At 37.7% G+C, this 23,659-nt stretch overlaps 2 protein-coding genes and 1 non-coding gene across 6 annotated transcripts; all 3 read left to right on the top strand.

Annotated features, from left to right (window-relative positions):
• Positions 1-3,420: 3,420 nt before the first annotated feature.
• trnal-aag lies at positions 3,421-3,502 on the top strand. The gene has a single exon. It is a non-coding gene; the product is annotated as a tRNA-Leu (tRNA).
• Positions 3,503-3,969: 467 nt separating this feature from the next.
• naa40 (N-alpha-acetyltransferase 40, NatD catalytic subunit) lies at positions 3,970-12,622 on the top strand. Its single transcript, XM_024288355.2, has 8 exons — positions 3,970-4,309; positions 6,673-6,768; positions 7,808-7,860; positions 8,476-8,571; positions 8,654-8,812; positions 8,883-8,966; positions 9,303-9,380; positions 10,564-12,622. Exons 1-8 carry the CDS (start codon positions 4,304-4,306, stop codon positions 10,712-10,714), a joined length of 723 nt encoding a protein of 240 aa, XP_024144123.1. The 5' UTR covers positions 3,970-4,303; the 3' UTR covers positions 10,715-12,622.
• Positions 12,623-13,984: 1,362 nt separating this feature from the next.
• Positions 13,985-17,403, top strand: b3gat3 (beta-1,3-glucuronyltransferase 3 (glucuronosyltransferase I)). 4 transcript variants are annotated; one of them, XM_024288538.2, is made up of 8 exons: positions 13,985-14,176; positions 14,381-14,480; positions 14,900-15,080; positions 15,153-15,336; positions 15,402-15,560; positions 15,628-15,714; positions 15,964-16,167; positions 16,246-17,403. In XM_024288538.2, the coding sequence occupies exons 2-8, from the start codon at positions 14,387-14,389 to the stop codon at positions 16,342-16,344; spliced, it is 1,008 nt and encodes a 335-aa protein (XP_024144306.1). In that variant the 5' UTR covers positions 13,985-14,176; positions 14,381-14,386; the 3' UTR covers positions 16,345-17,403. The 4 variants fall into 4 exon arrangements, with proteins under 4 accessions (XP_024144306.1, XP_024144307.1, XP_024144308.1 ...); XM_024288539.2 differs by having other exon boundaries at positions 13,985-14,259; XM_024288540.2 differs by having other exon boundaries at positions 13,985-14,285.
• Positions 17,404-23,659: the final 6,256 nt, after the last annotated feature.

Here is a 23,659-nt window from a genome sequence, read left to right as displayed (position 1 = left end):
TCACCCTTTCATCTCCTCTCCCCTTCCTCCTTCCCCTTGCCTCCTTTCCTTCGTCTCCTCTTGTTAACCAGTGGCCACGAAACTGCAGCCACATCCTCCCGACTGAACAAGTGCATGCGTCTCTCCTCTCATTTCCTCCTCTTTCCACCACCTCTTCCTTTGTTTCTTCCCATGCTCCTCTTCCTCAGTCTCTCAGAGCTCAGTCAACCTCCCACTCTCTGTTTCAGCACCCACCTTCTCCACTTCCGTGGCTCCCCACCTGTCTCGTTCATCCAGGAAATAGTCTGCCTTTGTGCATCTTTTCACACTACTCTCCCTCTCACTATCCATCCATCTATCACTTCCTTTGAAGCTCCTCTCATCTCAAAGAATTAAGTTTTCCTGCTCTTTAAAAGAGACGGTGGTACACATAATGTTGCTAGTAGGTAAATAAGTGTTCATTTAGCTGGATAACTTGTGTCTGAACCCATTGAACTCCTTTGTGATTAGTTTACAGAAAGCACAATTAATAGCAGACAAACTATAAACGTTGCTTTTTACTCCTCAGATTGCAAAAGCAAGAGATATTCGTTTTGGAAGAGCTCCAGTTTCTAAAGGGAACAGTGAAGTTGATTTGGAACTCTGCTTCCAAAAAAAAAGATTTTTCAAAAGAATATTTCTGTATTCTTTCTTACATTGCTCCTTAATTTTTCTACCCAACGCTTTCAATTTATTTTGTGTATATGGAGCATGAAATGGCTTATTTTGTCAATTTGCATTTATACATTTGCCATAACTTCATATCCATTTAAATTATTGGCATCTGTGGTTTGCAGTTTTTTCTAAAATTATTATAATAACCTTTTATTTTTTTCTTATGTTATTATTTAAGCCAAACAACCTACTTTTACATTGCCAAAACAAAAAATAGTTAATAATGAACAAAACTCATTCCTAAAGCATAAAGAAACCAATTTTACTTATTGCATGTAATCCTTGACATTTATTATTTTCACGGTAGAATTTTATTACAGTATTCTATGTGTGTAAACCTGTCTGAACGTTCAAAACTAGTGTTAAACTGGAAATATTGCACCTAAAGATGTCATTATTTTACTTATAAACACAGTTGTGCAAGTTCCAAATTGTAACACATTATAGTGACAAGTAATTTGTAATTAAATGTGAAGAAGAAATTCTCCCTGACTTTACAATATCACTGTTTTGAATTGAAATAGGACACATAACTTGCATCTTGCATAACTTTTATGTTGGTTTCTTTGTGAAACCTGGCGAAATACAACATAACAATGTAAAGTTAATTACACTGTAAGTATTTTAATATTACAGGAGATGAGGGGCAAGTTTATTTAATCATAACCGGTATTGTTTTTATTTTTGTAAAGTAGAAAGTCATTTGGAATAACATATTTTATGCTTAAGATTGATTTTCTTTAACTTTGCCCTCCATCACCATAAAAAAGCCACAAGAACATGTTAAAAACACCAAAAAAACTCACAATTTTTTATTAGAGTGGGTGTTTAAAGTGTCCCGCTGTTTTCATCCTTTATAGGCAACTGCTTGTATCATTCGTAAAGATGTGAAGGAATGAAGCGAAATCTGACAGATAATTTATAAATTAAATCAAACACTGAGTAAAACCAAGAGCCAAGAAAAAATAGACGCTATTTCAACAAAAACAAAATTAATTTAATTTTTCTAGGCTAAATGTTTTGCTTTAGTCTTTAAAAAAAAAAAAACAATGCAAGAAATATTGTTTAGATTTATTTATTTGGTTAAAACTCAAAAGTAATTGTAGTCCTATCTGGAATATGTGTATTTTAGTTTAGAACCTTGGAAGCATCTCCACAAGCCAAGAAACTTTTAATGCAGTAAATTGCTAAAGTATACTTTTGGTTGTTTGATTTCTGAGTTTCCCAAAAAAATAAAAAAATAAATAAAAGACAGCAAATGGAGTTATTTATCTCCTGACAGAAAGAAAATGTTGTTGGTAAAGCAGTTTAGATGACATTTTTGTGAACAACATTAATTAATTTCACTCTGCATCTCTGATTTCCATTTCCTTTCTTCCTCATCTTTAATATCTCTTTTTGTGTTTGTGCTGTAAAACAGTTTTTATATAGCTAAAGGGGGCATTACATATTTTCTAACCTACTCTTAAGCTTGTAAACAAACTTATTTTTTCATTGTGACTTGACAAGTTAATCCTATTTAGGATGAAAAGATCAGATTTAAATGTAACAGCAAAGTTTTGTGGAGGAATCTTGGTTGCTTATTCTGCCCCCTACTGGCAGATGGAGGTATCGTTTTCACTGAACAGCTGAGAGATAGAGTCCCTAAAGACAAAGGCAGGGGGCGTGGCTTAGAGACAGGGCCATCTGTGTGTTACAGGGACTGCTGTGAAGATTTTGAACCCCCCACCCCTTTGCAATGCCATTATTTGCATTATATGAAAGAAGTGAGACAAAGGCCAATAATAAAGCGATATCTATATTCTCAGAATCTACTAAAAACACTGGCTTCACTTGTTTAACAGATATATTTGACTCTGTTTTGTTGAAGTTTCTTTTTATTACCTTTTGTTGTCATTAAGCTATTTTTAAGAGTTGGTATCTCCTAACTTTGTTTTTTTTTTTTTTTGGCAGACACAACTAACCAAAGTGCTTTCATTCTTTTCAAACTTAAGTTTTTATCAGCTCCATGTTCTCGAGATTTTGTCAACAAAGGAAAACCTATTTTTCTTGATCAGAAAGCATCCTTGACTGTGTTCTAGATTAGTAAATAAAAAAAGTGTGAATTAAAATTGATGACAATTTGTCCATTTTAAGATTAAAGGTATGTGTGAAAAATGTAACTATTTATTTTTCTACACATTTTGTAGGAAATTTTAAGTCATTTTTTTTTGTTTTACACAATTTTACACAACTAAATAATTAAAATATCAAAAATAATTCTGATTTTATGTATGCATCTATTGTTCTTAAACAATTGAGTTTAATAGCTGGTTGGGATAAGTTATTTTTATCTGGTTGCACGTGCCAATGGCGCCATCTAGTGGAAAATGATGGATCTTAAATGTGTCGAGCTGTTCAGATCAGATCCGAAGGTCACAGGTTCCGTGTCCAAGTGCTTTTGGGCAAGACGTGAACCCCACTCTGCACCTGGTGGTCAGGCTATCGGCTCGTTGAATTGGAGCTCGGCCACCATCAGTCTTCGAATGGTATTTTAAAGCGCGTTTAGCCTTAGTGGCAGAAGAAAAGCGCTCAACAAAAATATTGCAGCTATTTTTGTTTAATTTTAGTCCGATTATAATGTAGCCAAACAAACGCATTTTAGTCTAAGAACACAAAAAGCAAATTCTACTCTTACAACTACAATAAACAGAATATTACTCTAAAAGGTTCCCGTTGGCAGCATGAGGTAGCGTGGCCGAGCGGTCTAAGGCGCTGGATTAAGGCTCCAGTCTCTTCGGGGGCGTGGGTTCGAATCCCACCGCTGCCAAGAAACTTTTTATGTATTTCTTCCTTGAATGTCAAGGAACTTCATAAATGTAGGTATTTAATTAATTTATGTATTAATTTCATTTTGGATAGTAGCTAAAATGTATAATAAAGTGAACAGCAGTTACACAAATACTAAAAACACACATAAACTCAACACGCATGCGTAGTTTCAATGGAATATGTTACATTTACTTTCAATAGTAAAATAAAACAATTAAATGAATACATGTACAATGTTGCATTAAAGTTATTTATTAGTATTTTTCACAGGTAAACACAACACAGTTCAATGAAAGAAAATAAAACTTAAAAATTATATTTTGAAGGAGACTACATACATTTACAACAATCTTTATAAAAATGTACAAATATTTAAAGTTTGGAGTGGGTCCTAAAAGGGTTACTTTTAACTTATGGCGTCGGTGGTTGTCAAAACTTCGAGGTGAGACGGAGCACGTGAATGCAGCACCGTTGGACGCGTCGGGGGAAAGAGGAAAGAAAGGAAGCAAGGAAGGAAGGAGCCCTGCTGAATTCAGCCTCGCAGTCTTGGCGCCAATCCGATTTACATAGAAAATAAAGCGTTTTGATTTGATATTTTTAACTGTTTTCAACTATTTTTAAAAAATCTAAATCCGGTTTGGTGTTGTATCGAGTTAGCCCCGTTGGTACTCTATTGTCAAAGAAATCTGGCCCACTTTTACTGTCGATACTTTGGTTTTACTCTGCAAAGCGCCGGGACAATAGAGGTGTGTTTCTCCGGGTGACTGACAAGGCGCATCGGAGGAGAGTAAATACAAAAATGGGGGTGAGTAACCGGTGTTTTTGCTGTGACATAGGTGTTTGGGGGTTCGAGCATGAGAGGCGAGAACGGGGAAAGAAAGGAGGAAGAGGAGGAGGAAATGAAGAGATGGTGGATGGATGCGGTTTTGGGGGCTTTGCCGTTTTAGCTGCTTCCAGGTTGTTAGCATCGGTTAGCACCAACACAAAATCCAAATTAAAACATTCTTAAACAGCATTTACGGAACATTTTTGGCATATTTGACTCGTAATTATGCGACATTGTTAGCTACACTGCGTTAGCCACCGTTAGAAGCATCATTTGCTAATGAAGCTAGCTAGCTGTTTATGCTAATCACTAATGTGCTCCTATTCATAATTACCAACAAGGCCTAAATGTGATGGATTATGTACAAAAACTACTCTTACTGCACATTATTCTTTATTTACAGACACCTAGCTCTATATTAACACTTTAATGCTAATTCTAAGTCTATAATTTGTCTCCCACTTTCACTATTTGGACTTTATAAGCCCATCCACGTGTTTCCTCGGCTCAGTCTGAAGCCTCTCAGTGCCTGGTACGGAGTTAAGGCTTTGGGCTAAACTTGGACACTAATGGCATTCCACCCCATAATGGTTACCTCGTTATTTCAGGCTGAAAGTGAAGGAATTTCGCTCCCCTCCTGCACCCTGAACACGCCATGCTAAACTCGATTCACGCGTTGTAAATGGATTAGTTTCTGCAGCCACTTCATTTAGTTTATTGCAGCATGCATGCCTGCACCACTAAGCATAATAATCAATAGTGTCATGTAGCCAGGAATGTTTATTTATAGCAAATATACTGAGGGGGTTTTATTATTATTATTATTTTTCTCTCTAAAATCCAGTTTTTTGTGAGTCATGTCTGCAAGAACATTAGTATTCCAGCAACTTTCCAATTATGTAAGCCCACATTAAAAGCTATTTCTGGCATTCTTCTGAAATGAGTGATATAAGCTGCATTATTTTAACAGTTAATTGTGCAAAATGAAGTCAGGAGTTTATTTTTGTGCAAGCGTGAAATCTGCAACTTGTTTTGGATGACTCCTGACTTGACTCAGCTTTTTTTTTTTCCTGGTCATTTGATTTGTGTTAAAAACCATGCCGCTAGCAAGGAATGCATAACTTGCAGTTATAAAAGGACTTTAAATATTAAAAATATAAAAAGCTACTTGAAAGTGCAGGTTTTTTTCTTTTTTGAACACCCACCCAGATGAAAATTGTGTTTTAACATGTTCTTGTGTCAGTTTTCTCATTATGGAAGACATAAATAAGGAAAATTTACCTCAAAGTTGCATTTCTGAGTATTTCCTTATTTATTTATTTTTGATGCTACTGAATACACGTTTTCCTCATCTGATCTAAAATCTGGATAGCTCCAATATTGCTCGCTATTTTTGTTGCACCAATAATAATATAGATTGGGGTGTGGGGGCTGTAAGCTGGTGAGACAGCATGTAATCTGGGAGCTCTCAGTTATGGGTGACAGGGAGAGGGGATGGGGTTGCTCTGCACCACAACTAAGAGGCAAATTTTAAATAAACTACTGCTGCTCTGCAGAAACTATGTCCTGGAAAACAACAGAGTTTATTTATTTGGGATTTTGGCTAAAAATTGCATAAATATAAACAAATTAAGCTCTTCTAAGGTACAAAAAAAGTAAATGGTTTCTTTTCCAACAGTTAGTTAAGCTTCAATTCTGTTAAATATCTGTGGGAGAGTGCTTCACACCAGATTTCATCCACAAAATTCCACATTTGTTTCAGCAAAACAGTCAGCAGAGGTGATGGATTCACGTGAAGCAGAAATAAACTTGGTTTCCTTTCCTTTTTGAATGCGTAACAACATAAATTCTATTTTTATCAAACATTTCTGTTATATATATATATATAAATCTCACTTCAGTCTTTGAGTAATTTTAATAGCGTTCCCACTAGTGGGCGCGACTTTTGACACAGAGTAAGCCCGCTCCCACCTCCCATCGCCCATATGATTACACGGTTTTTCACTAGCTTACAGCCCCTCATATTCCCACCCTAACATTACCGGTGCAACAAAAATGGCGAGCAATATTGGAGCTATCCAGTTGTACAGTTTGGAGCCAGATTCCAGCTCAGTTGAGGAAAACGAAGACATACATGGATCTATGCAACATTTCATTAAAGCAGGTTTTCAGCCTGAACTTTTTAAAGTGTCGTCTTTGCAGTAATGCTTGAATATACACAACATGTTATGATGGAATGATGTTGCACCAGAATAAATCCGATTCTGTCTTTTCATCCACCTTTTCATATGTTTTAACTCTGAAATGAGCACATTTTTCTTCTTTCTCCTTATGGTTTTCAGAGAAAGTCCAACAGAGCGAAGGAGAAGAAGGCGCGGCGCCTGGAGGAAAGGGCAGCAATGGATGCTGTGTGCGCCAAGGTGGACGCAGCTAATAAGGTAAAGCAAAAAAAAATATTAAAACTATTCTGTTTTACATTGATATTTTCAATAAGCTGTGTTTGGATCGTGTTTTAGTCTGTTTAGGAGGCACAGAGTACAAACTAAGAAGCGTGACAGATCCCTCTACAGGCCCATATGTTTCTTTATGCATAATTAATTCCCATATTCAGATCCTACCCATCTAGAATGCAGAGTTCCAGCAGTTTAGAGTGAAGTGAAACCAAATCCCACACACCTGTTGGTCACTTGCTGCATCCTCTCCCTCAACAAGTTGTGAGCAGTTCTCTGTGTTTATTACCCTTCACTCCGTCCCAAAATGCCTCTCGTTGTTTCTTCCCGTTTTCTTTTCACTGCTGATCAAACAGACACTGAATGCACCAGTGAATCTTGACTCAAATGATTGTTTGCTGTAAACAAATTGCACGTTCACAGTTTTTGCTTTCGTCTCTCAACTTAAAATAAGCATGAGGCCCATTCCCAACTACTCTATCGTCTCATTAATCTTCATTTCTGGTGTTTAAAAGCTCCAAATTATTGACTCCTTTTGATTTTTTTTTTTAAACTCACATGTTTTAACTTAATGTTTTAAAGTGTCCATTTTGGACCTTTCAAAGCTCTTGAACCTAAAGCTGTTTTAGATATAAAAATTAAAATAGAATCGATTGCGGCGGTCACACCGAATGCCATTCCGGTACGCCCTTCTTTCGACGTATGTCACATTTGCTGCCTGTCCAAAAATGTGTTCATGAACAAGACGGTCCAGATGTGTGTGGGAGGAGCTAATGTCTACAAATTCATGGAAGACACAGATAATTTATTTATTTTGAAGAGCTCTATCAGTAATTATGAGATAATTCAGAGACTCTCCCAGTACGGCGACGTTCTCCATCTACTGTAGGAGCTGCTTCGTCTGAATGATGGCTGCTTTCAGCGGTACTTCAACCTGTTTGATAACTTGCTGTCCCGCAATTCAATTCAATTACATTTCATTCTCAGTTATTTAGAGATTTAACTTTTGTTTGTCTTTTTTTTGCAGCTTGAAGATCCACTGTCTTCTTTCCCAGCCTTCAAGAAATATGACAGAAATGGGTAAATATTATGCTGATTTTTTTTTTTTTTGTGTTATTGACTGTATAAAAAGAACTGGACTGAGTTCCAAACAGCTAGTACCCACTGGTTCCAAGAAGCAAAAAATCCATAGATAGAAAAATAATCAGTTAATACATATTTGTCAGAAAAACCATTCTTGCTTGGATGTTTTTTCAACAGATTCTTGCTAATCCTATTTTTTTTCTCCATATTTTTTCTGTAGTTCAAGTTATTCAAGTTATAAATGGACCAATCAGATGCCTCAACAAAAGCGTGTGGTTTTACATTGAATGTTTGAAACGTTCGTCAGATTTCGTGTTATCTGTTTTCAAGTGATAGAGGTGTGGCCTTCTAAAAACCTCACTTCTGATTGGCGAGCACAGTTGCCATAGAAACAATGGCTCTGACCAAACGCTGACATCAACATGGCGAGGTCTGTATCGCATAAAAACGTTGACTGAATTGACCTGATGTAGTTGGAGCTGGAAGAAAGCAATTTTTTACATGTGACATCACACTCACTTTGTCCAGTTCTCACATACAGTCGATGGCTGCCTTCACTTCATGGCGTTGACTGCTTGAGCTCACAGTTGTTGTAACTTGTCATTTTCTCAGGCTGAATCTGCAGATAGAGTGCAGGAGAGTGACCTCTCTCAACCCGCTGTCAGTGGAGTGGGCCTTCGAACTCACCAGGGCCAACATGCAGGCGCTGTAAGAGGTTCCTTCTGCTCACGCAGCATGTTGTGGAGAGGAGGACAGCGGGAACAGTCAGTTTTCCTTTTTTTTTCCATAGATACGAGCAGAGTGAATGGGGCTGGAAGGAGAGGGAAAAGCGGGATGAGATGTACGATGAAAGGGCGTGGTATCTGCTGGCCCGTGATGCCGACTCGTCCCCTGTGGCTTTCTGTCACTTCCGGTTTGATGTAGAGTGCGGGGAGGAGGTTTTGTATTGGTAAGGTTTTGAGAAACGTTTTTGGGTGCGTTTGTTTGTTTTAGCTTCATCTCTTTTCCTGACTCCACAGCTACGAGGTTCAGCTCGAGAGCAAAGTGCGAAGGAAAGGGCTGGGGAAGTTCCTCATCCAGATACTTCAGCTCATCGCTAACAGGTAAAGCTACAATCCCTGTTTATTAAAGTGACTCCCCAAAATCTCTTTATTTATAGCCCCGTTATAATTTTTGGTCCATTCATCCATGCAGATCTTCTCAAGAGCTTGGATGTTTTAGGGCTATTTCTGGGTAATATGATAAAAAAAGATTCTCTATTGAATTGAGATTTAGCTTCATTTTGTGTTATAGTTGCATGAACAAACAAACCTCCACAGACAAGTGTCCATGTTGCAAAAATAAACTGCATCCACTGCTATCTGGTTAGTCGTATAGGAGAGACTGTTTGCTTGTTTTTGTGGATGTCATTTTTAAATAACTCTTCTTATTTGGGTCAGTACGCAGATGAAGAAAGTGATGCTGACGGTCTTTAAACACAACCATGGGGCTTTCCAGTTCTTCAGAGAAGCTTTACAGTGAGTACAGCCACTGTCACGAAACACAGAGATTCTTTCATTCTTTATCAGTTCATTTATGTTTTATTTCCCACTAAAACAAAATAAAATGCATTTGTTTTTTTAATGAATATAAAAAGGGAACAAAAAGAAGAAAACTTATTTCTGCCCTTTTTACTTCATTAATAGTCATTGGTGCACTTTTTTTTCTCTCAAAACAACAAACAAAAAAAAGGAAAATTTAACAATTAAAACCAAATCATTGATAAGATTATAGAGGAGCATATAAAAAAAAATCTGATTTTATTTCTACTCTTCTGCTATAATAGATATGCAGGGGAATTTATTAAAATACTTAATTGTAGTTAATTGGTTGATTTACTGAGATTAGTTACAGTTATACCATGGTCCAGGTGAATACTCGATTCTGATTGGCTGCTGGGTGTGGTTTCAAAAAGTAAAAAAAAAGTTCTTGTCACATGGCCCAAGTGTTTCATATCACTGTGCAGGCTTCTTTCAAAACATACTTGTGCATCATCACCTGGTCAAAAATAATCAGTATCGATCAATAACGATCAGCGTATGTATCGCTTTCCGAGTCGAGCAGCGCCGCACTACGTATCAAATAGTCCGTTTTTATGTGAAAAGGTGATCTAAACCGATAAAAATATAAGGATAAAGTATTAAAAATCGATTGAATGTTTATATTTTCTGTAAGTGACCATGTTACAAGTGGGATAATGCCCGACGAAGTGTGCCTTATCAGAAATTAATGGACTTTGCAGAAGCACTGCGTCGGACGGTTCATGCTTCAACGGCGTGCTTTAATTTCTGATAATGCCTGATGAAGTGTGCCTTATCAGAAATTAATGGACTTTGCAGAAGCACCGCGTCGGACGGTTCATGCTTCAACGGCGTGCTTTAATTTCTGATAATGCCTGACGAAGTGTGCATTATCAGAAATTAATGGACTTTGCAGAAGCACCGCTTCGGACGGTTCAGGCTTCCACGGCGTGCTTTAATTTCTGATAATGCACACTCCGTCAGGCATTATTCCTTACTTAATTGCTGTTTTAACATTTATGACTGAATTTAAACGTATTTTATTACAATTTTTTTATTTGAAAACCGGTTTACTAAATGAAAAAAGAAGATAAAGTCTTTCACTTTTTGGTTGTAAACGTTTGAAATCTTTTTCCGTCAGGTTCGAGGTGGACGAGACCTCACCGAGCATGTCCGGCTGCTGCGGGGACGACTGCTCCTACGAGATCCTCAGCAGGCGGACCAAACACGGCGAGGCCTCGGCGGGGCACACCCACGGCGGCGGCGGCCACTGCGGCAGCTGCTGCCACTGACGGGCCCCGGCCTCGCCGTTTTCAAGGGTTTAAAAGCCAGCAACTCCCACGGCTGCGTGTGAAGGCCTGATGGTCTGAACGGCTATGATACACAGGCAGCGTTCTGCTGTAAGAGTCATTTTCATGGATTTGTGTGCATTCTTTCACAAAGGCGGCGTCCGTTTTCCACACACTGGGTTTTGTCCTCCTCAGTTTTCCTCTCGTCTTTTCTGTCCTTCAGTAGCTGAGAAATAAGCAGTAACAGTTGCAAAAATCCACTCCTGATTTGGGACTTTTATGGTTTTAGTTCTTCACATTCCTAATTTCTGCAACAATAACTCATTATATCAGTTGCTGCACAAACTGGAGACTTTGCATCATCACAATTTTTAAAAAAATATATATAATTTTGGCCTCAAATCAAAGAAAAATCAAGTCACTTGCATAAAACCTGCTTTTAAACTTCCTTGCCTTTGTACCTGCTACATATTCTACTTTACTATATTTAAATTATGAGATATAGGTTCTAAAAGTTGCATTTTTGTTGATTATTCTGTCATTTCAAAGTACAGTTTTAGTATAATCTGTTGCTTTCAGTCGGGGCAGGTTAACAAACGAATAAAGGTACAAACAGCTGAAATTGTTTTATATCAAACTAAATTCTTCTTAGTTGCAACCATTAAAATTTTAGCCATCAGACAAAGAAAGTTTTTTTTTTTTTTTTTTTTTTTTTAAATCTCTGCTGATGAATTTGATTAAAATCCAGCGTAGATTTAAGTGGAAACTGGGAAGTTTGAAGCGAGTTGGTTGCTGGTTGTTTCACTTCAGGTAAAAACGTTTTCTTCATATTCTCCAATAGTGGCAGTTACATTCGAAGATTCTACTTTTAGTTGCATTTATTAGCTTTTTTTTATTGAGCCTTCTGAAAGCATAAATGTTTAAACCTGAAAGACAATGAATTTTTAAGGTTATTGCAGATTTGTTTTTGGAGATTGGGAAAAGTTGCCTGTTTTTGCATCTTCGGTTGGTGTTTAAAAGATGAAAGAAACCTTCTGTATACAGTAAATAATTTTTGTCAGCAGCATTATGGTTAAAAAGTATGACTGTGCGCACCACAAGTTGGTGTTTTTAAGCAGATTTTTATTCTTCAAAGTTTTTGTTGGTACTGAAATTGATATAAAGAGATGGAACGATTTCTTTTAGATCTTTTTAGTTGCAAATAATCATAACAACTTCTCTTAGTACAAATTAAACTTATTTTGCTTGTAATTTTAGCATCGGAGGGGTTCTCTCTGACCATCAATTAACCGTTTTCCTCTCAGGTTGATGAACTATAATTAAACCTCATCTTTCTGTGAATAGTTGTTGGCTGTGTTGCTTATTTTTTCTTCATGTATAAACTTCAAATCCACCTGCAATTCTTGCATTTTAGTAAAAAAAAAAACCTGTTAATCGTAGCTTAATTCAGTCCCTTCAAAATGTGACACTGCATGAACCAGATTCCCTTGAACCTGAGCCACATGGCTACAGTCAATCCAATTTTTGTTTTTTTAACCTCTCTTAAAGCTCACAAGCTTTAAAAAGAATTTAGTGAAACTTTAGTTTAAAAGTGAGCTTAAATGTTTATTTTATAAAGGTTGTTTTAGGAAAAAAATGTTAATTCTCTCAACTTTCAAGATTTCTCTTTTTTCTCTCTCTCTCTCTGTATATAAATATGTATATGTATAAATATAAGGTGTTGTGGCTCCATCCTTTCTTTTTCTTGGCCTTTTACAGGTTCAGATCTTTGAAGATTGTGTTGAATCATAGAAAACTACATATTTGAGAGTGAGTGTTACAGTCCTGTCGGCGACAATGAAAGGGAAAGTCGTTCTGCCTTGTCAGTGTTTTATTTGTATGTTGCAAATAAAGGAAACTTCTTTGACTTTATAGAAGCTCCCCTTTTTCTTTTGTTTTTCACATTTAATTAATATTTTTAGGAATATATCATTTTAAAACAAATGTGGTTACAATGAAAAATGTCAAATTTAGTCTAAAGTAGTTTTAAAAGCCACACTGTGGGGGAAAAAGTGGATGAAGGAGGCAGACCAACATGGATGAGTTCTGCACAGTTTAGGTGCTGCAATTGTGGCTCTTTAAACCCTTTTTTCTAATCTAATCTGATCTAACAGGAAAGAAGATCTGATAAATGGTGGATCATCTTCTCCTACTTCTATCTAAAAACTGCAGCAGGACAGGAAAGGCTGGTATCGAGTGTTACAGAAGATGATTGGATAAACCTTTGTGGGATTGGAGTTGATTTATTTCAAGTAATCAAACAAAAATTCCAAAGAAGACACACTAAGAGATATACATCTATACAAAGACATCCAATTTAAGATGATTAGTCATTTGACTGGAAAAAAAAATAAAGTAAATACACGTCGATGACACCATTATAATTACTCTTAAACGCTTATAGTTAGTTATGTTTGTACTTTACAGGATACACTGAATCTATTAATTTAAGGTTTTCCAAAAAGTTTAAATGATTACTTTAAAAACAAATGGGAGGAAGCAAACTTATATAATTCCAACCTTATTATGCTTTTCTACACTATTTTTACATGGTTATTTTCCAGGTAGAAACTTCTAATTAAGACATTAAGAATTAAAGACACTGCATTATTCTAGAAATCATCATACCTTAAAGTCTACTTTTTATTTTTAAAATATGAATAAAACTACTAAAGGAGCTGGATTTAAATATTGTATTTCTCTTTTATTTTGTAGTTTATAACATTCAGAGACAGTTAAGGGTGTTTTAAAATATTTAATCAGATAAAATATGTTTTAAAAAATGATGAAGATATTCAATGAAAAAAATAATTAAATTCTACTTGAAAAATATTGAATTAACAAAAAAAATTAAATTAAAATTAAAGAAGTCATCAAATAAAGATATTTAATGAATTAATCAAATTAAAGCAATATAAATCAACAAATTAATCAAATGAAACAAATTACTTCACGAATTAAAGTATATTTAATTAATTAATCAAATAAAATATAACTTATTAACATATTTATAGATTTTACATTTCTCTTTTTCACTTTTTTTTAGATATATTTTTTCGTTAACCTTTTCTCTATTAAGTAAAAAAAAAACTCCAGACATTTTCAACATTTTTTTATTTTTTTTTATTTTTTTTATTACTCCCTTTTTATTACACATCAATAAGAAAAACTGTCACTACATGTCTTTACGTTGTCCAGCTCAGCGGAACCATTATCAAATGTTTCAAGCGGGACTCGTTTTCCGTTGCGCCGATTCCGGAAGTTGGTGATGCAGTCGCTGCGGAGATGTCACCGCGGACTTTAATGAATGGATGCTGAGCTCGAAGCTCCAACGAGTCCATCTCTGTCCGTCCAGGATGACATGAAGCGCTGAGGTCGTCGCTCCACGTCGCCTTAAGCCCCGCCTCCCGCCGTTTCCCGCCGTCGGTAGGGTCGGACAGATGGCGCCGGGTTAACTTGAGCTGCTTTGTCATCCAGTTATTTATCATATTCGACCTTTTTCCTTTTGGGTAAAGTCACCCTGAGATTTTAACAAGTCAGAAAAACACTCTGGTACTTTGAAGTATTACTTCACTGAGCTGACAGAAGCGAATATGTTGAGTACATGTGTTTTTAAACATTCTCATTTAGGGTACCATGGCAACAAGGATGAAGCTGAAGCTGAAGACTGTGTTTGTGATGTACTTCATGGTCTCCCTGATGGGTCTCATCTATGCTCTTATGCAGCTCGGTAAGTGATACTTTCTAATTTTTCTGAATCTCTTTAGGAATTATAGCAAAAAAAAGTAAATTCCTATACTTGGACAAAAAAAAAGTATTTTTACTTGAGTAATGAAGTGTTTGTACCTATAAAAGGCTAATTAGGGCGCTGCAAAAAATACTGACTCTATTCCATGTTTAAAAAGATTTTTTTTTTTTTTATTCTCTTTCTAGAACCATTTTTTTAATTCAATCAGAATTCGAATGGCTGCCATAGACAGACATGTCCAAAGTCTGGCCCATAGGCCGAATTAAATCAATAATATGTGGCTCCAGGCTTTTTCTAAAAACTATGTGTACGAGTTCTTGATTATGATTGGCTGAATGATGTTTTAAGCTCTCGTGTGGCAACACTGTTGTGAATAACTTTCTGTCCTCTGTGTCGAGCAGGTCAGCGCTGCGATTGCACAGAACACATCACGGTGAAAGATCGCACCATCTCCCGCCTGCAGGAGGAGCTGCACCGCCTGAAGGACGTCATCAAGAATTCAGAGGCGACCAGACGACCCCCGAAGCAGCCGGCCAGAGGCCCCACGCCCACCGTCTTCGTCATCACTCCCACGTACGCCAGGTAGGCCTCGTCTCCCCTGGTGTTTAGCGTCTTCGGCTGGCTCTGGGGCTTCAGCGGCGTCTCTGATCGTAGGCTGGTGCAGAAAGCAGAGCTGACCCGCCTGTCGCAGACGTTCCTCCACGTTCCTCAGCTCCACTGGATCGTGGTGGAGGACTCGCCCCAGAAGACTCCTCTGGTCAGCGACCTTCTGAAGAAGAGCGGCTTGATCTACACCCACCTTCACGTGCCGACCGCCAAGGACCAGAAACTCCAGGAGGTCTGGAGCTGACGTATTGTTCAGGTTTTGTTTTAAGGTCTTACACCTCATTTTTTTAATGACAGGGGGACCCCAACTGGCTGAAGCCCCGCGGCGTGCAGCAGAGAAACGAGGGGCTACGGTGGCTCAGAGAGGACAGAAGGGCTGAGGCGGGAGCGGACAACTACGGGGTGGTTTACTTTGCTGATGATGATAACACGTACAGTCTGCAGGTGTTTGAAGAGGTGAGAAACAAGACGTTCACCTGGTTTCAGACACAGAAATCTGAAACATTTTCTGGGTTTCATGCAGATGAGGAGCACCCAGCGGGTGTCCGTCTGGCCGGTGGGTCTGGTTGGCGGCATGAAATACGAGAGGCCAGTCGTCGAAGGAGGAAAGGTACATTTACAAGAATAGGATTTTGGGCCTATTTTTTAGTGTTTTTAGGCGATCGCCTGACTTCCTTTCTTATCAGTGTCCATCAGTTGATTCTGAGAGTTTTGAACCCCAAATCTGAAACACTAACTTACATGAAAGTGGTTGCTTGTTTCGATGTGAACGTAGCTGAAAAGTTACAGAAGTCAAAAGAATATAAAAGCGTGGAGCACGTTTGAGTTTTTTTTTTCTCTTTTCTGTTCTTTGCTGAAGGTGGTTCGCTTTCATACCGGCTGGCGGCCCAACCGCCCCTTCCCCATGGACATGGCCGGCTTCGCCGTGTCCCTCAAGCTGGTTCTAGCCAATCCAGACGCTTGTTTCGACGGAAACGCACCGATGGGATTCTTGGAAAGCAGCTTCCTCCAGGGTCTGGTCACGATAGACGAGCTGGAGCCCAAAGCCGACAACTGCACTAAAGTATTCCTTTTTATTTGTGTTGAGATTGATTTGAGATTTGAGTTTTTTAACGTTTTTTGTTGTGTTTGTGTTGTGTAGGTGCTGGTGTGGCACACACGGACCGAGAAGCCCAAGATGAAGAGAGAGGAGGCGATGCAGGCTCAGGGGCTGGGCTCAGACCCGGCTCTGGAGGTCTGAAGACCCAGACAAACCCATCTTCTGTTTTCCGTTACTCATCATTGTGAAGTGTTCTGGTCGGCCAGCTCTCGTTCTCTGGTTCAGGTTGTAAATGTTAACGTGTGTGTGATAACTGTGTGTGATTTGCTGTACTTCCTTCTCAACGCTGCAGTACTGTAAGTTAGCTGCAGAGGGCGCCAACATAATCTAAAGCCACGTTGTTTCTTTCAAGTCCTTCTTGGAATTAGAACCATCAAGAATCCATGCATGGCCTCGATTTTTAAGGTTTTGTTTTTTTAGTCTTAAATATTTATTTTTACACAAAAATCTTTTTTCATCTCAGTATTGTTGAACCGTCAAAGTAGCAGCATCTGCAGAAATTGTTAAAAAGGATCATCTCATCCAGCTTCAAGCTTAAACTTCACGCTAATTAGTTTTTTTTTCAGGAAAATAAATCCTGAATGATCAATTTATAGCTACACGGTAAACAATTGTTTACATTTTAAAGACTTGATTTCAGTGTAGATAAAGTCAAAACTAACACCTGAAAGAGGCAGACGCCACAGATTAACTTTATATCTCAATCTGACATAACATCACCAAACACGGACTTTTCCTAGAAGGGACAGTTTATAAATGACACGCCCCCATAAGGTCATTCTAGAGATAGGGACACAGAGGTCACCTGTCAATCAATAGGCCACGCCTCTTACTTGAGCAAACTGCAGATATTCACAAGTATATTCATGTGAATTTGATCACATGAAAATATCAATTTTGAGAACCAAATTATGTTTACATTTTAGTTGTTGTACTGGAATAAACATTCACATTTGACAAAATGCTACATTTTGGCTTAAATCTCCTTTAAACCTTCGGTACTTTTAGACTGTTGCTGAACAAGCTGCTGCTGTTTAGGAACAGCAGGAACACAGTCTGCTGTAGAGTAATCTGTTCCTCCGATGACACTATCTCCATGTTCCTATGGTCATGTATTTATTGCTGTAATTATGTTCTGCACATGGTACAGCCTGATAATAAACCTACATCAGACTTGGTCAGTGTCTGCTGTTTAAAGTCTACTTCTGTTCACATTTGTACTCGTTCAGACAGAGAAAGGGAGTATTTATTGGCTTTGATAAAACTTTGCATGCAAAATTCAAATGTGATGGAGCTGCTGCACAGAACCGCTTTATTATCTCCTTCACTGGGATCCAGCTATTGGGTTTTTATACTCTCTAGTTTTTAAAATCCCACTTCAATCATCTTTTGATATAATATAAAAACGTTCCTAGTGGTCTTTTAATTCTGATTATGCCGTTTTAGACACAATTTTAAAAACATGTCTTTTTCTAGGACATAGTTTCTGCAGAGCGGCAAGAGTTCATTAGAAATTCACCTCTTAAATTGTGGGCGGAACTGATGGCACAGAGCAGCCCCGCCCCCTCTTCCCCTCTTAATTTCTAAGAGCTTGGAGCAGGGAGCTTGTGGACTACCTAGAATAAACTGGATATTTATCCAAAGACATCTAATTAGAAAAAAAATGCTTTTTTTCTAAATAATTTTTTAATAGAAGAATCAACACTTCCTTATCTGTAGAAGCTCCTCGATCCACAATTCAAATAATCTTCAGGAACCTAAAAAGTGGTAAAAACATCAATTGGGTAGCCTTAAAGGCATGTTTTAACCTATCCAAAAAATAATTTCCAAGCACATAAACTGTTGCCTGCTTTTTTTTAAAAGCCCTTAAAAAACACCGCCCATTTTCCCAGAATTCTGGGATGCTTTCTGTTCAGTGTTGGGTTTGCACACAAGATTAAAGAAAGAGTCTGTAGGAAAAATAAACAAAAATTGACTTAATTTATAAGGGGGAAAAAAAGGAAGTGTTACTTGAGGCTGGGAAACTCCCTTTCCTCTCGGTTGAACAAATAAAATATGCAACTCCAGGATAACTTTAAACAAGAAAATGCTTTATGATGCATTACAGCTTCATTAGAAATGTAAAATTTATTGTTATATTTGTAAGGGTAGGTGTACTGTGACCAGAGGGACCATACTGCAATATGTGATAAATCATGTATGTCAGACTATCTGCTATAAACTTCTCTTCTCACTATTAAGCTAACTAGAAGGGTTATCTACTAATTTTGCACATCAGTTAAATACAAAATAAATACAAAAAAACTATTATTTGTTATCCTTACACTATATACAAAAAATAACAAACCAAAAATGATATTTATTACATCAATATAACTTTCTTAAAGAGACAGGAACACTCTTGTATTAGCACCTCTTAGGTAAGAGACACTAGTTTAGTTCATGAGCAGTGAATGGACTTAGCATTGCAAGAGGCTGTGGTATGCTTTTTCCTTTAGCAACAATCCTGTTTTCACAGGCGACAAACTGTCTGAGCTCCTGGAGGACTAAATGTCACGATAAACTGGACTCAGAACTATCGATGCACCTTGTATATCATTATTTTTATGTGTTTTGATTTGAAAATTATTTACGTGAACAACCATTGTGCTCCATGGGAATTAGAGTTTAGCATTATCTCATAACAAAAGGTCCTCAGGGTTCTATGTTGGGGTCTCTTGTTTTCTCTTGAATAAATGAAGGAAAAATATTGAATATGAAAATATTACAGTCTTCCAATACAGACTTAAAAATAACATTTAATCTGAACTGATGGAAAAGATAGAGGCTGGCGTCGTCAGTAAAACTGGTATCGTTAATAGGACTTTTGTACTTTAAAATCAAATGTGTTTATGTTTCCTAATTTATGTTTTTCTATCTAATAGATGTACTTTTTGGCTGCCCTAAATTCATCTTTAAAATGGTTTATTTACGTTCAGGTTTTCCTCTTTTTACAAATAAATTAATTTCAATTTGACATAATGAAAATGTTTTATTATTAATTTCAAGCCCTTTTAGAATTTTTCTATTTTAGTAGAATTGGATCCTTTTTGTTTGCTTGTTCCTGAAAACCCAACCAACAGTCCATCTGCTTTAGATAAGTGTGTCATGATCTCAGTTCATCACATGTTTCGGTTTTTCGTGTCCTGTCTGCCTTTCGTTGACATGATTTTCTGCAGACTCGACGCATTATTCACCCCCAGCTTGTCCGGGCTTGGTTGCAGCCACGGCGACCCCCCATCCACCATCCGGTTTTCTCCACATGCTTCAACACTCCTGGTGTTTTACAGGCAGTGATTAAATAGCTGCTACACCCTCTGCGCTTGTTGTGACCCTACATGGCAGCAGGATGGGTGAACTTCACACTCTCACTGAGTAAGAAGAGCTGAAGTCATTAAACAAGCGTCCCATCTTTTCAGCAGACGAGTGTGACTCTTCAGCTACACTCAGTTTGGTGTCTGTTTGTTTGTGCGGTTTCTGTGTGTCATCACGCCGTGCATGTGCGTGCATGCAGGCTAAGGCGTGCTGCTCTTCCCCACTTGAGGAGAGCTTTGAGTGTTACTCCATCCTGCCGTTTGCTGTCCCACCTAATCTTTTGAGTTTGCAGTCCGAACTGTGACGTCGAGGAGATGTTTACCAAAGTTCACTTTGATGTAATCTGCATTTTTTTTTTATCTATATCTTTATTGCTAAACATTATGTCTTAATATAGAGCAATGTGTGGGACTGAAGGAGACAGATTAAAGGTCAAAATGCACTTGTAATGTTCTTATATTAATGGTTCCTTTTAACAACAGTTCGATTCATATCATAGTTTGTGATCTGATGATCCGATTAATAGACTATTTGGTTTCATTTTGAATTACCTAAAATCGATCCAGGACATTTTCCGGCAAGGGAAGTTTTCCAGATATTTTTTGGAAGATAATAAATTAAATATGTGTACAAACAAACAAGAAAAAATAGCAAATCCACTCACATTTTAGTTTCATAAAGTTCCACTGTTGTTTTTCCACATCAAAACTTTACTAATCGAACATTATCAGAGCATTCTAACTACGGCTAAACTATTTAATTTGGCTCACCGAACTAGAATAAATTCTATTGATAATCCTAAATGTGGTTTTATTTTCCGTGTATTTCAGGTGTCTCTCCATAAATGTTGTTTTTCTGAATTTCATGTGTAATTTCTGAGTCGGACAGGCTTTTTTCCGATCATTCCAACGGCACATGAAAGCAGCATTTCTTTTAAGTTTGTTCTGTTTTAAAATAAATTCATTCTTAATCAAAATTAGCCATTCTTTGTCAAAAATTTTATGTTATTTATTTCTCTTATGGGGCGGATTAGCAAAAAAGTGACATATCGGCTCCTGATCTGTCAAATTTTAGAAGTCAAAATGTTTGCCCGTCCCTGTTGTATGGTCACACATCTTTAAGTGTTTCGGTTCTTTCTTTTGATTTGAGTTCACAAAAGCACAACACAACTGATGCCAGCAATTTGAAACAAAGTAAATGTTTCCTCTCTTGGATTCACAGCCAAACAAATATGCCAAATATTGTTGGACTTTCAGAGTAAAGTGCTTTTAAACCATTTTAAAAATAGTTTGCTTTTCCTAAAAGTCCCAAAGTGCTTTGCAGTCTCATTAACCCATTTACACCCACAGTCATACACCAATGCTACTGAATAAAAGTCAATATAATCAATCACTTTATTTAGATATCTCTTCCCATCAACATGCTATCGAACACAAGGTGATCAACAGAAAAGTAGGGCAGTGTTGAAAAAAATCGATTAGATGATCTGAATCAATAGAAACTTAATAGCTAGCTTGATGCTAACGTGCCAAGCTAGCTAGTCTGCTAGCTTGATGGTAACGTTTAAGTTTAAAGGGATTTCCCATAGGACGGCTAATGCTAACGCTCAGTCAACCTAAGATCTTTTAAATGTATGTTCCAGACTTTAAGGAGAGCTCACTTTGATCTAAATCCAGAGTTTGATGTCACTTTACATGGCAGGTGTGAAAACTCGCCTAAACCTTTTAATATGAATAAAGTGATGAGAATATCTGAAATCATCAAGTTTGGTTGAATGTAGATGCACAAGAAAAGGTGATAAAACAGCGAAAGATAATCAAAGAAGGAGGTTAAAACTGCTTCTTCCTGATTCTTTTTTATTTTATTATCTTTATTTGTTAAATATTCTCTCCCAGAATAGTATCAACAGCTGTTGTCCTGCGTGACAATTCCAGACAGTTTCACCCGATTACCTGCAAGCTGACAGAAGTCAAACTTTCAGACGCCCGGGGGGGGCACTGAGTCAGCCAGAAGATGAGGTAATGTGTTGACTTCAGAACATTTTAACAAGCCAGTAAAATTGACATAATTAAAATAGAAAAACTGAACTTATAGTTTAAAATTCATACTCCTGTTGAGTTACGAGATAAAAGTACAAACAAATACTTGATAAAATACATTTACGGAGCTGCAAGTTCATAGTATAAAACTAAGAAAAAAAAATATTTTCGTATATAAAAGTCTACTTTTACCCAGCTTCATGGGTAAAATCCACACAAAATTGATTTATTTTTTATTTGGTTTATTGGTTTACTTCAACCAATCAAAGCAAAAACAAAAAAAGCCCCCAAACATATCAAACTTAATCAAGATATCTAGTTAAAAATAATATATAATTAAAATATATATATATAAATATATATATATATATATATATATTCATGTAATTTGTATTCTCTTTAGTGTTTTTTGTGTTTTGGTTGTGTGACCATTAGAGAAAACCAGCCAGTTCTTTTCTCCTTTAGCTAAAATACATTATTATCTGTGAGGTTTATTGTCATAATTAAACTGTTGAGCTACAGTCACTCAAAGCAGGAAGAACTTTGAAAAACAGAACAAATGTGGATACAGAAAACTTCAGTTGTGGGCTAAAGGCTGAAATCATGTGAGATTGTGTCACATTTTCCTGAACAGCTGAGACTTGAGGAACTAGATCCACTCTTGACAGCAGGTTCAGGCTCAGTGGTCACAGATGACAGAAACATGCTGCAGGTGGAGGACATGTTGACCTGATGACATTCTTCCTGCTGGCAGCCTCACATGAATGGACGTCTTTGTGTGAACACAGAGGGTTTTGTGTCACAGGTTTAGTCGTACGACTTTATCTGCTAGTTTTGTGCTTGTGCGCAGTGTGTGACTTTGTGAGTGTGACTGTGAGTGTGACTGTGTAAGTGTGACTGGGTAAGTGACTGTTTGTGTGGGTGACCATGTGTGTTTGTGTGACTGAGTTTATGTGTTTGTGTGACTATGTGAGTGTGACGGTGTGAGTGTGACTGTGTGAGTGACTGTTTGTGTGTGAGACTGTGTGCGTTTGAGTCTGAATGAGAGATTGTGTGTGAGACTGTGTGTGTGTGCGATTGTATGTGTGTGAGACTGTGTGTGTGTGTGCAACTATGGGGGTGTGATTGTATGTGTGTGAGACTGCGTGTGGCTGTGTGTGTCTGTGACTGTATTTGTGTGCGACTGTGTGTGTGTGTCTGTGACTGTATTTGTGTGCAACTGTGTGTGTGAGTAACTTTGTGTTTGTCTGTGACTGTAATGTGTGTGTTTTTGTGTGTTTGTGTGACTAAGACTTTAGTGAGAGTGTGTGTGTGAGTAACACATTGTGTGTGACTGTGTGTGTATGCGACTGTATTTGTGTCCGACTGTGTGTGAGACTGTATGTGTGTGCGACTGTATTTGTGTGCAACTGTGTGAGAGTCTGTAGGTGTGTGCGACTGTGTGAGACTGTATTTGTGTCCGACTGTGTGTGAGACTGTATTTGTGTCCGACTGTGTGAGAGTCTGTATTTGTGTGTGACTGTGTGAGAGTCTGTAGGTGTGTGCGACTGTGTGAGAGTCTGTATTTATGTCCGACTGTGCGTGAGATTGTAGGTGTGTGCGACTGAGTGAGAGTCTGTATTTGTGTGTGACTGTTTGAGAGTCTGTAGGTGTGTGCGACTGTGTGAGAGTCTGTAGGTGTGTGCGACTGTGTGAGAGTCTGTATTTGTGTCCGACTGTGTGTGAGACTGTAGGTGTGTGCGACTGTGTGAGAGTCTGTATTTGTGTGCGACTGTGTGAGAGTCTGTAGGTGTGTGCGACTTTGTGAGAGTCTGTATTTGTGTCCGACTGTGTGAGAGTCTGTATTTGTGTGCGACTGTGTGTGAGACTGTATGTGTCTGTGACTGTATTTGTGTGCGACTGTGTGAGAGTCTGTAGATGTGTGCGACTGTGTGAGAGTCTGTATTTGTGTGTCACTGTGTGTCAGACTGTATGTGTCTGTGACTGTATTTGTGTGCGACTGTGTGGGTGAGTAACTTTGTGTGTGTCTGTGACTGTAATGTGTATTTTTGTGTGTTTGTGTG

Source organism: Oryzias melastigma, linkage group LG18 (assembly GCF_002922805.2).
Source record: "Oryzias melastigma strain HK-1 linkage group LG18, ASM292280v2, whole genome shotgun sequence".
Lineage (NCBI taxonomy): Eukaryota > Metazoa > Chordata > Actinopteri > Beloniformes > Adrianichthyidae > Oryzias > Oryzias melastigma.
Note: the sequence above shows the minus strand (reverse complement) of the source record. Positions and strands in the feature narration are given on the sequence as shown.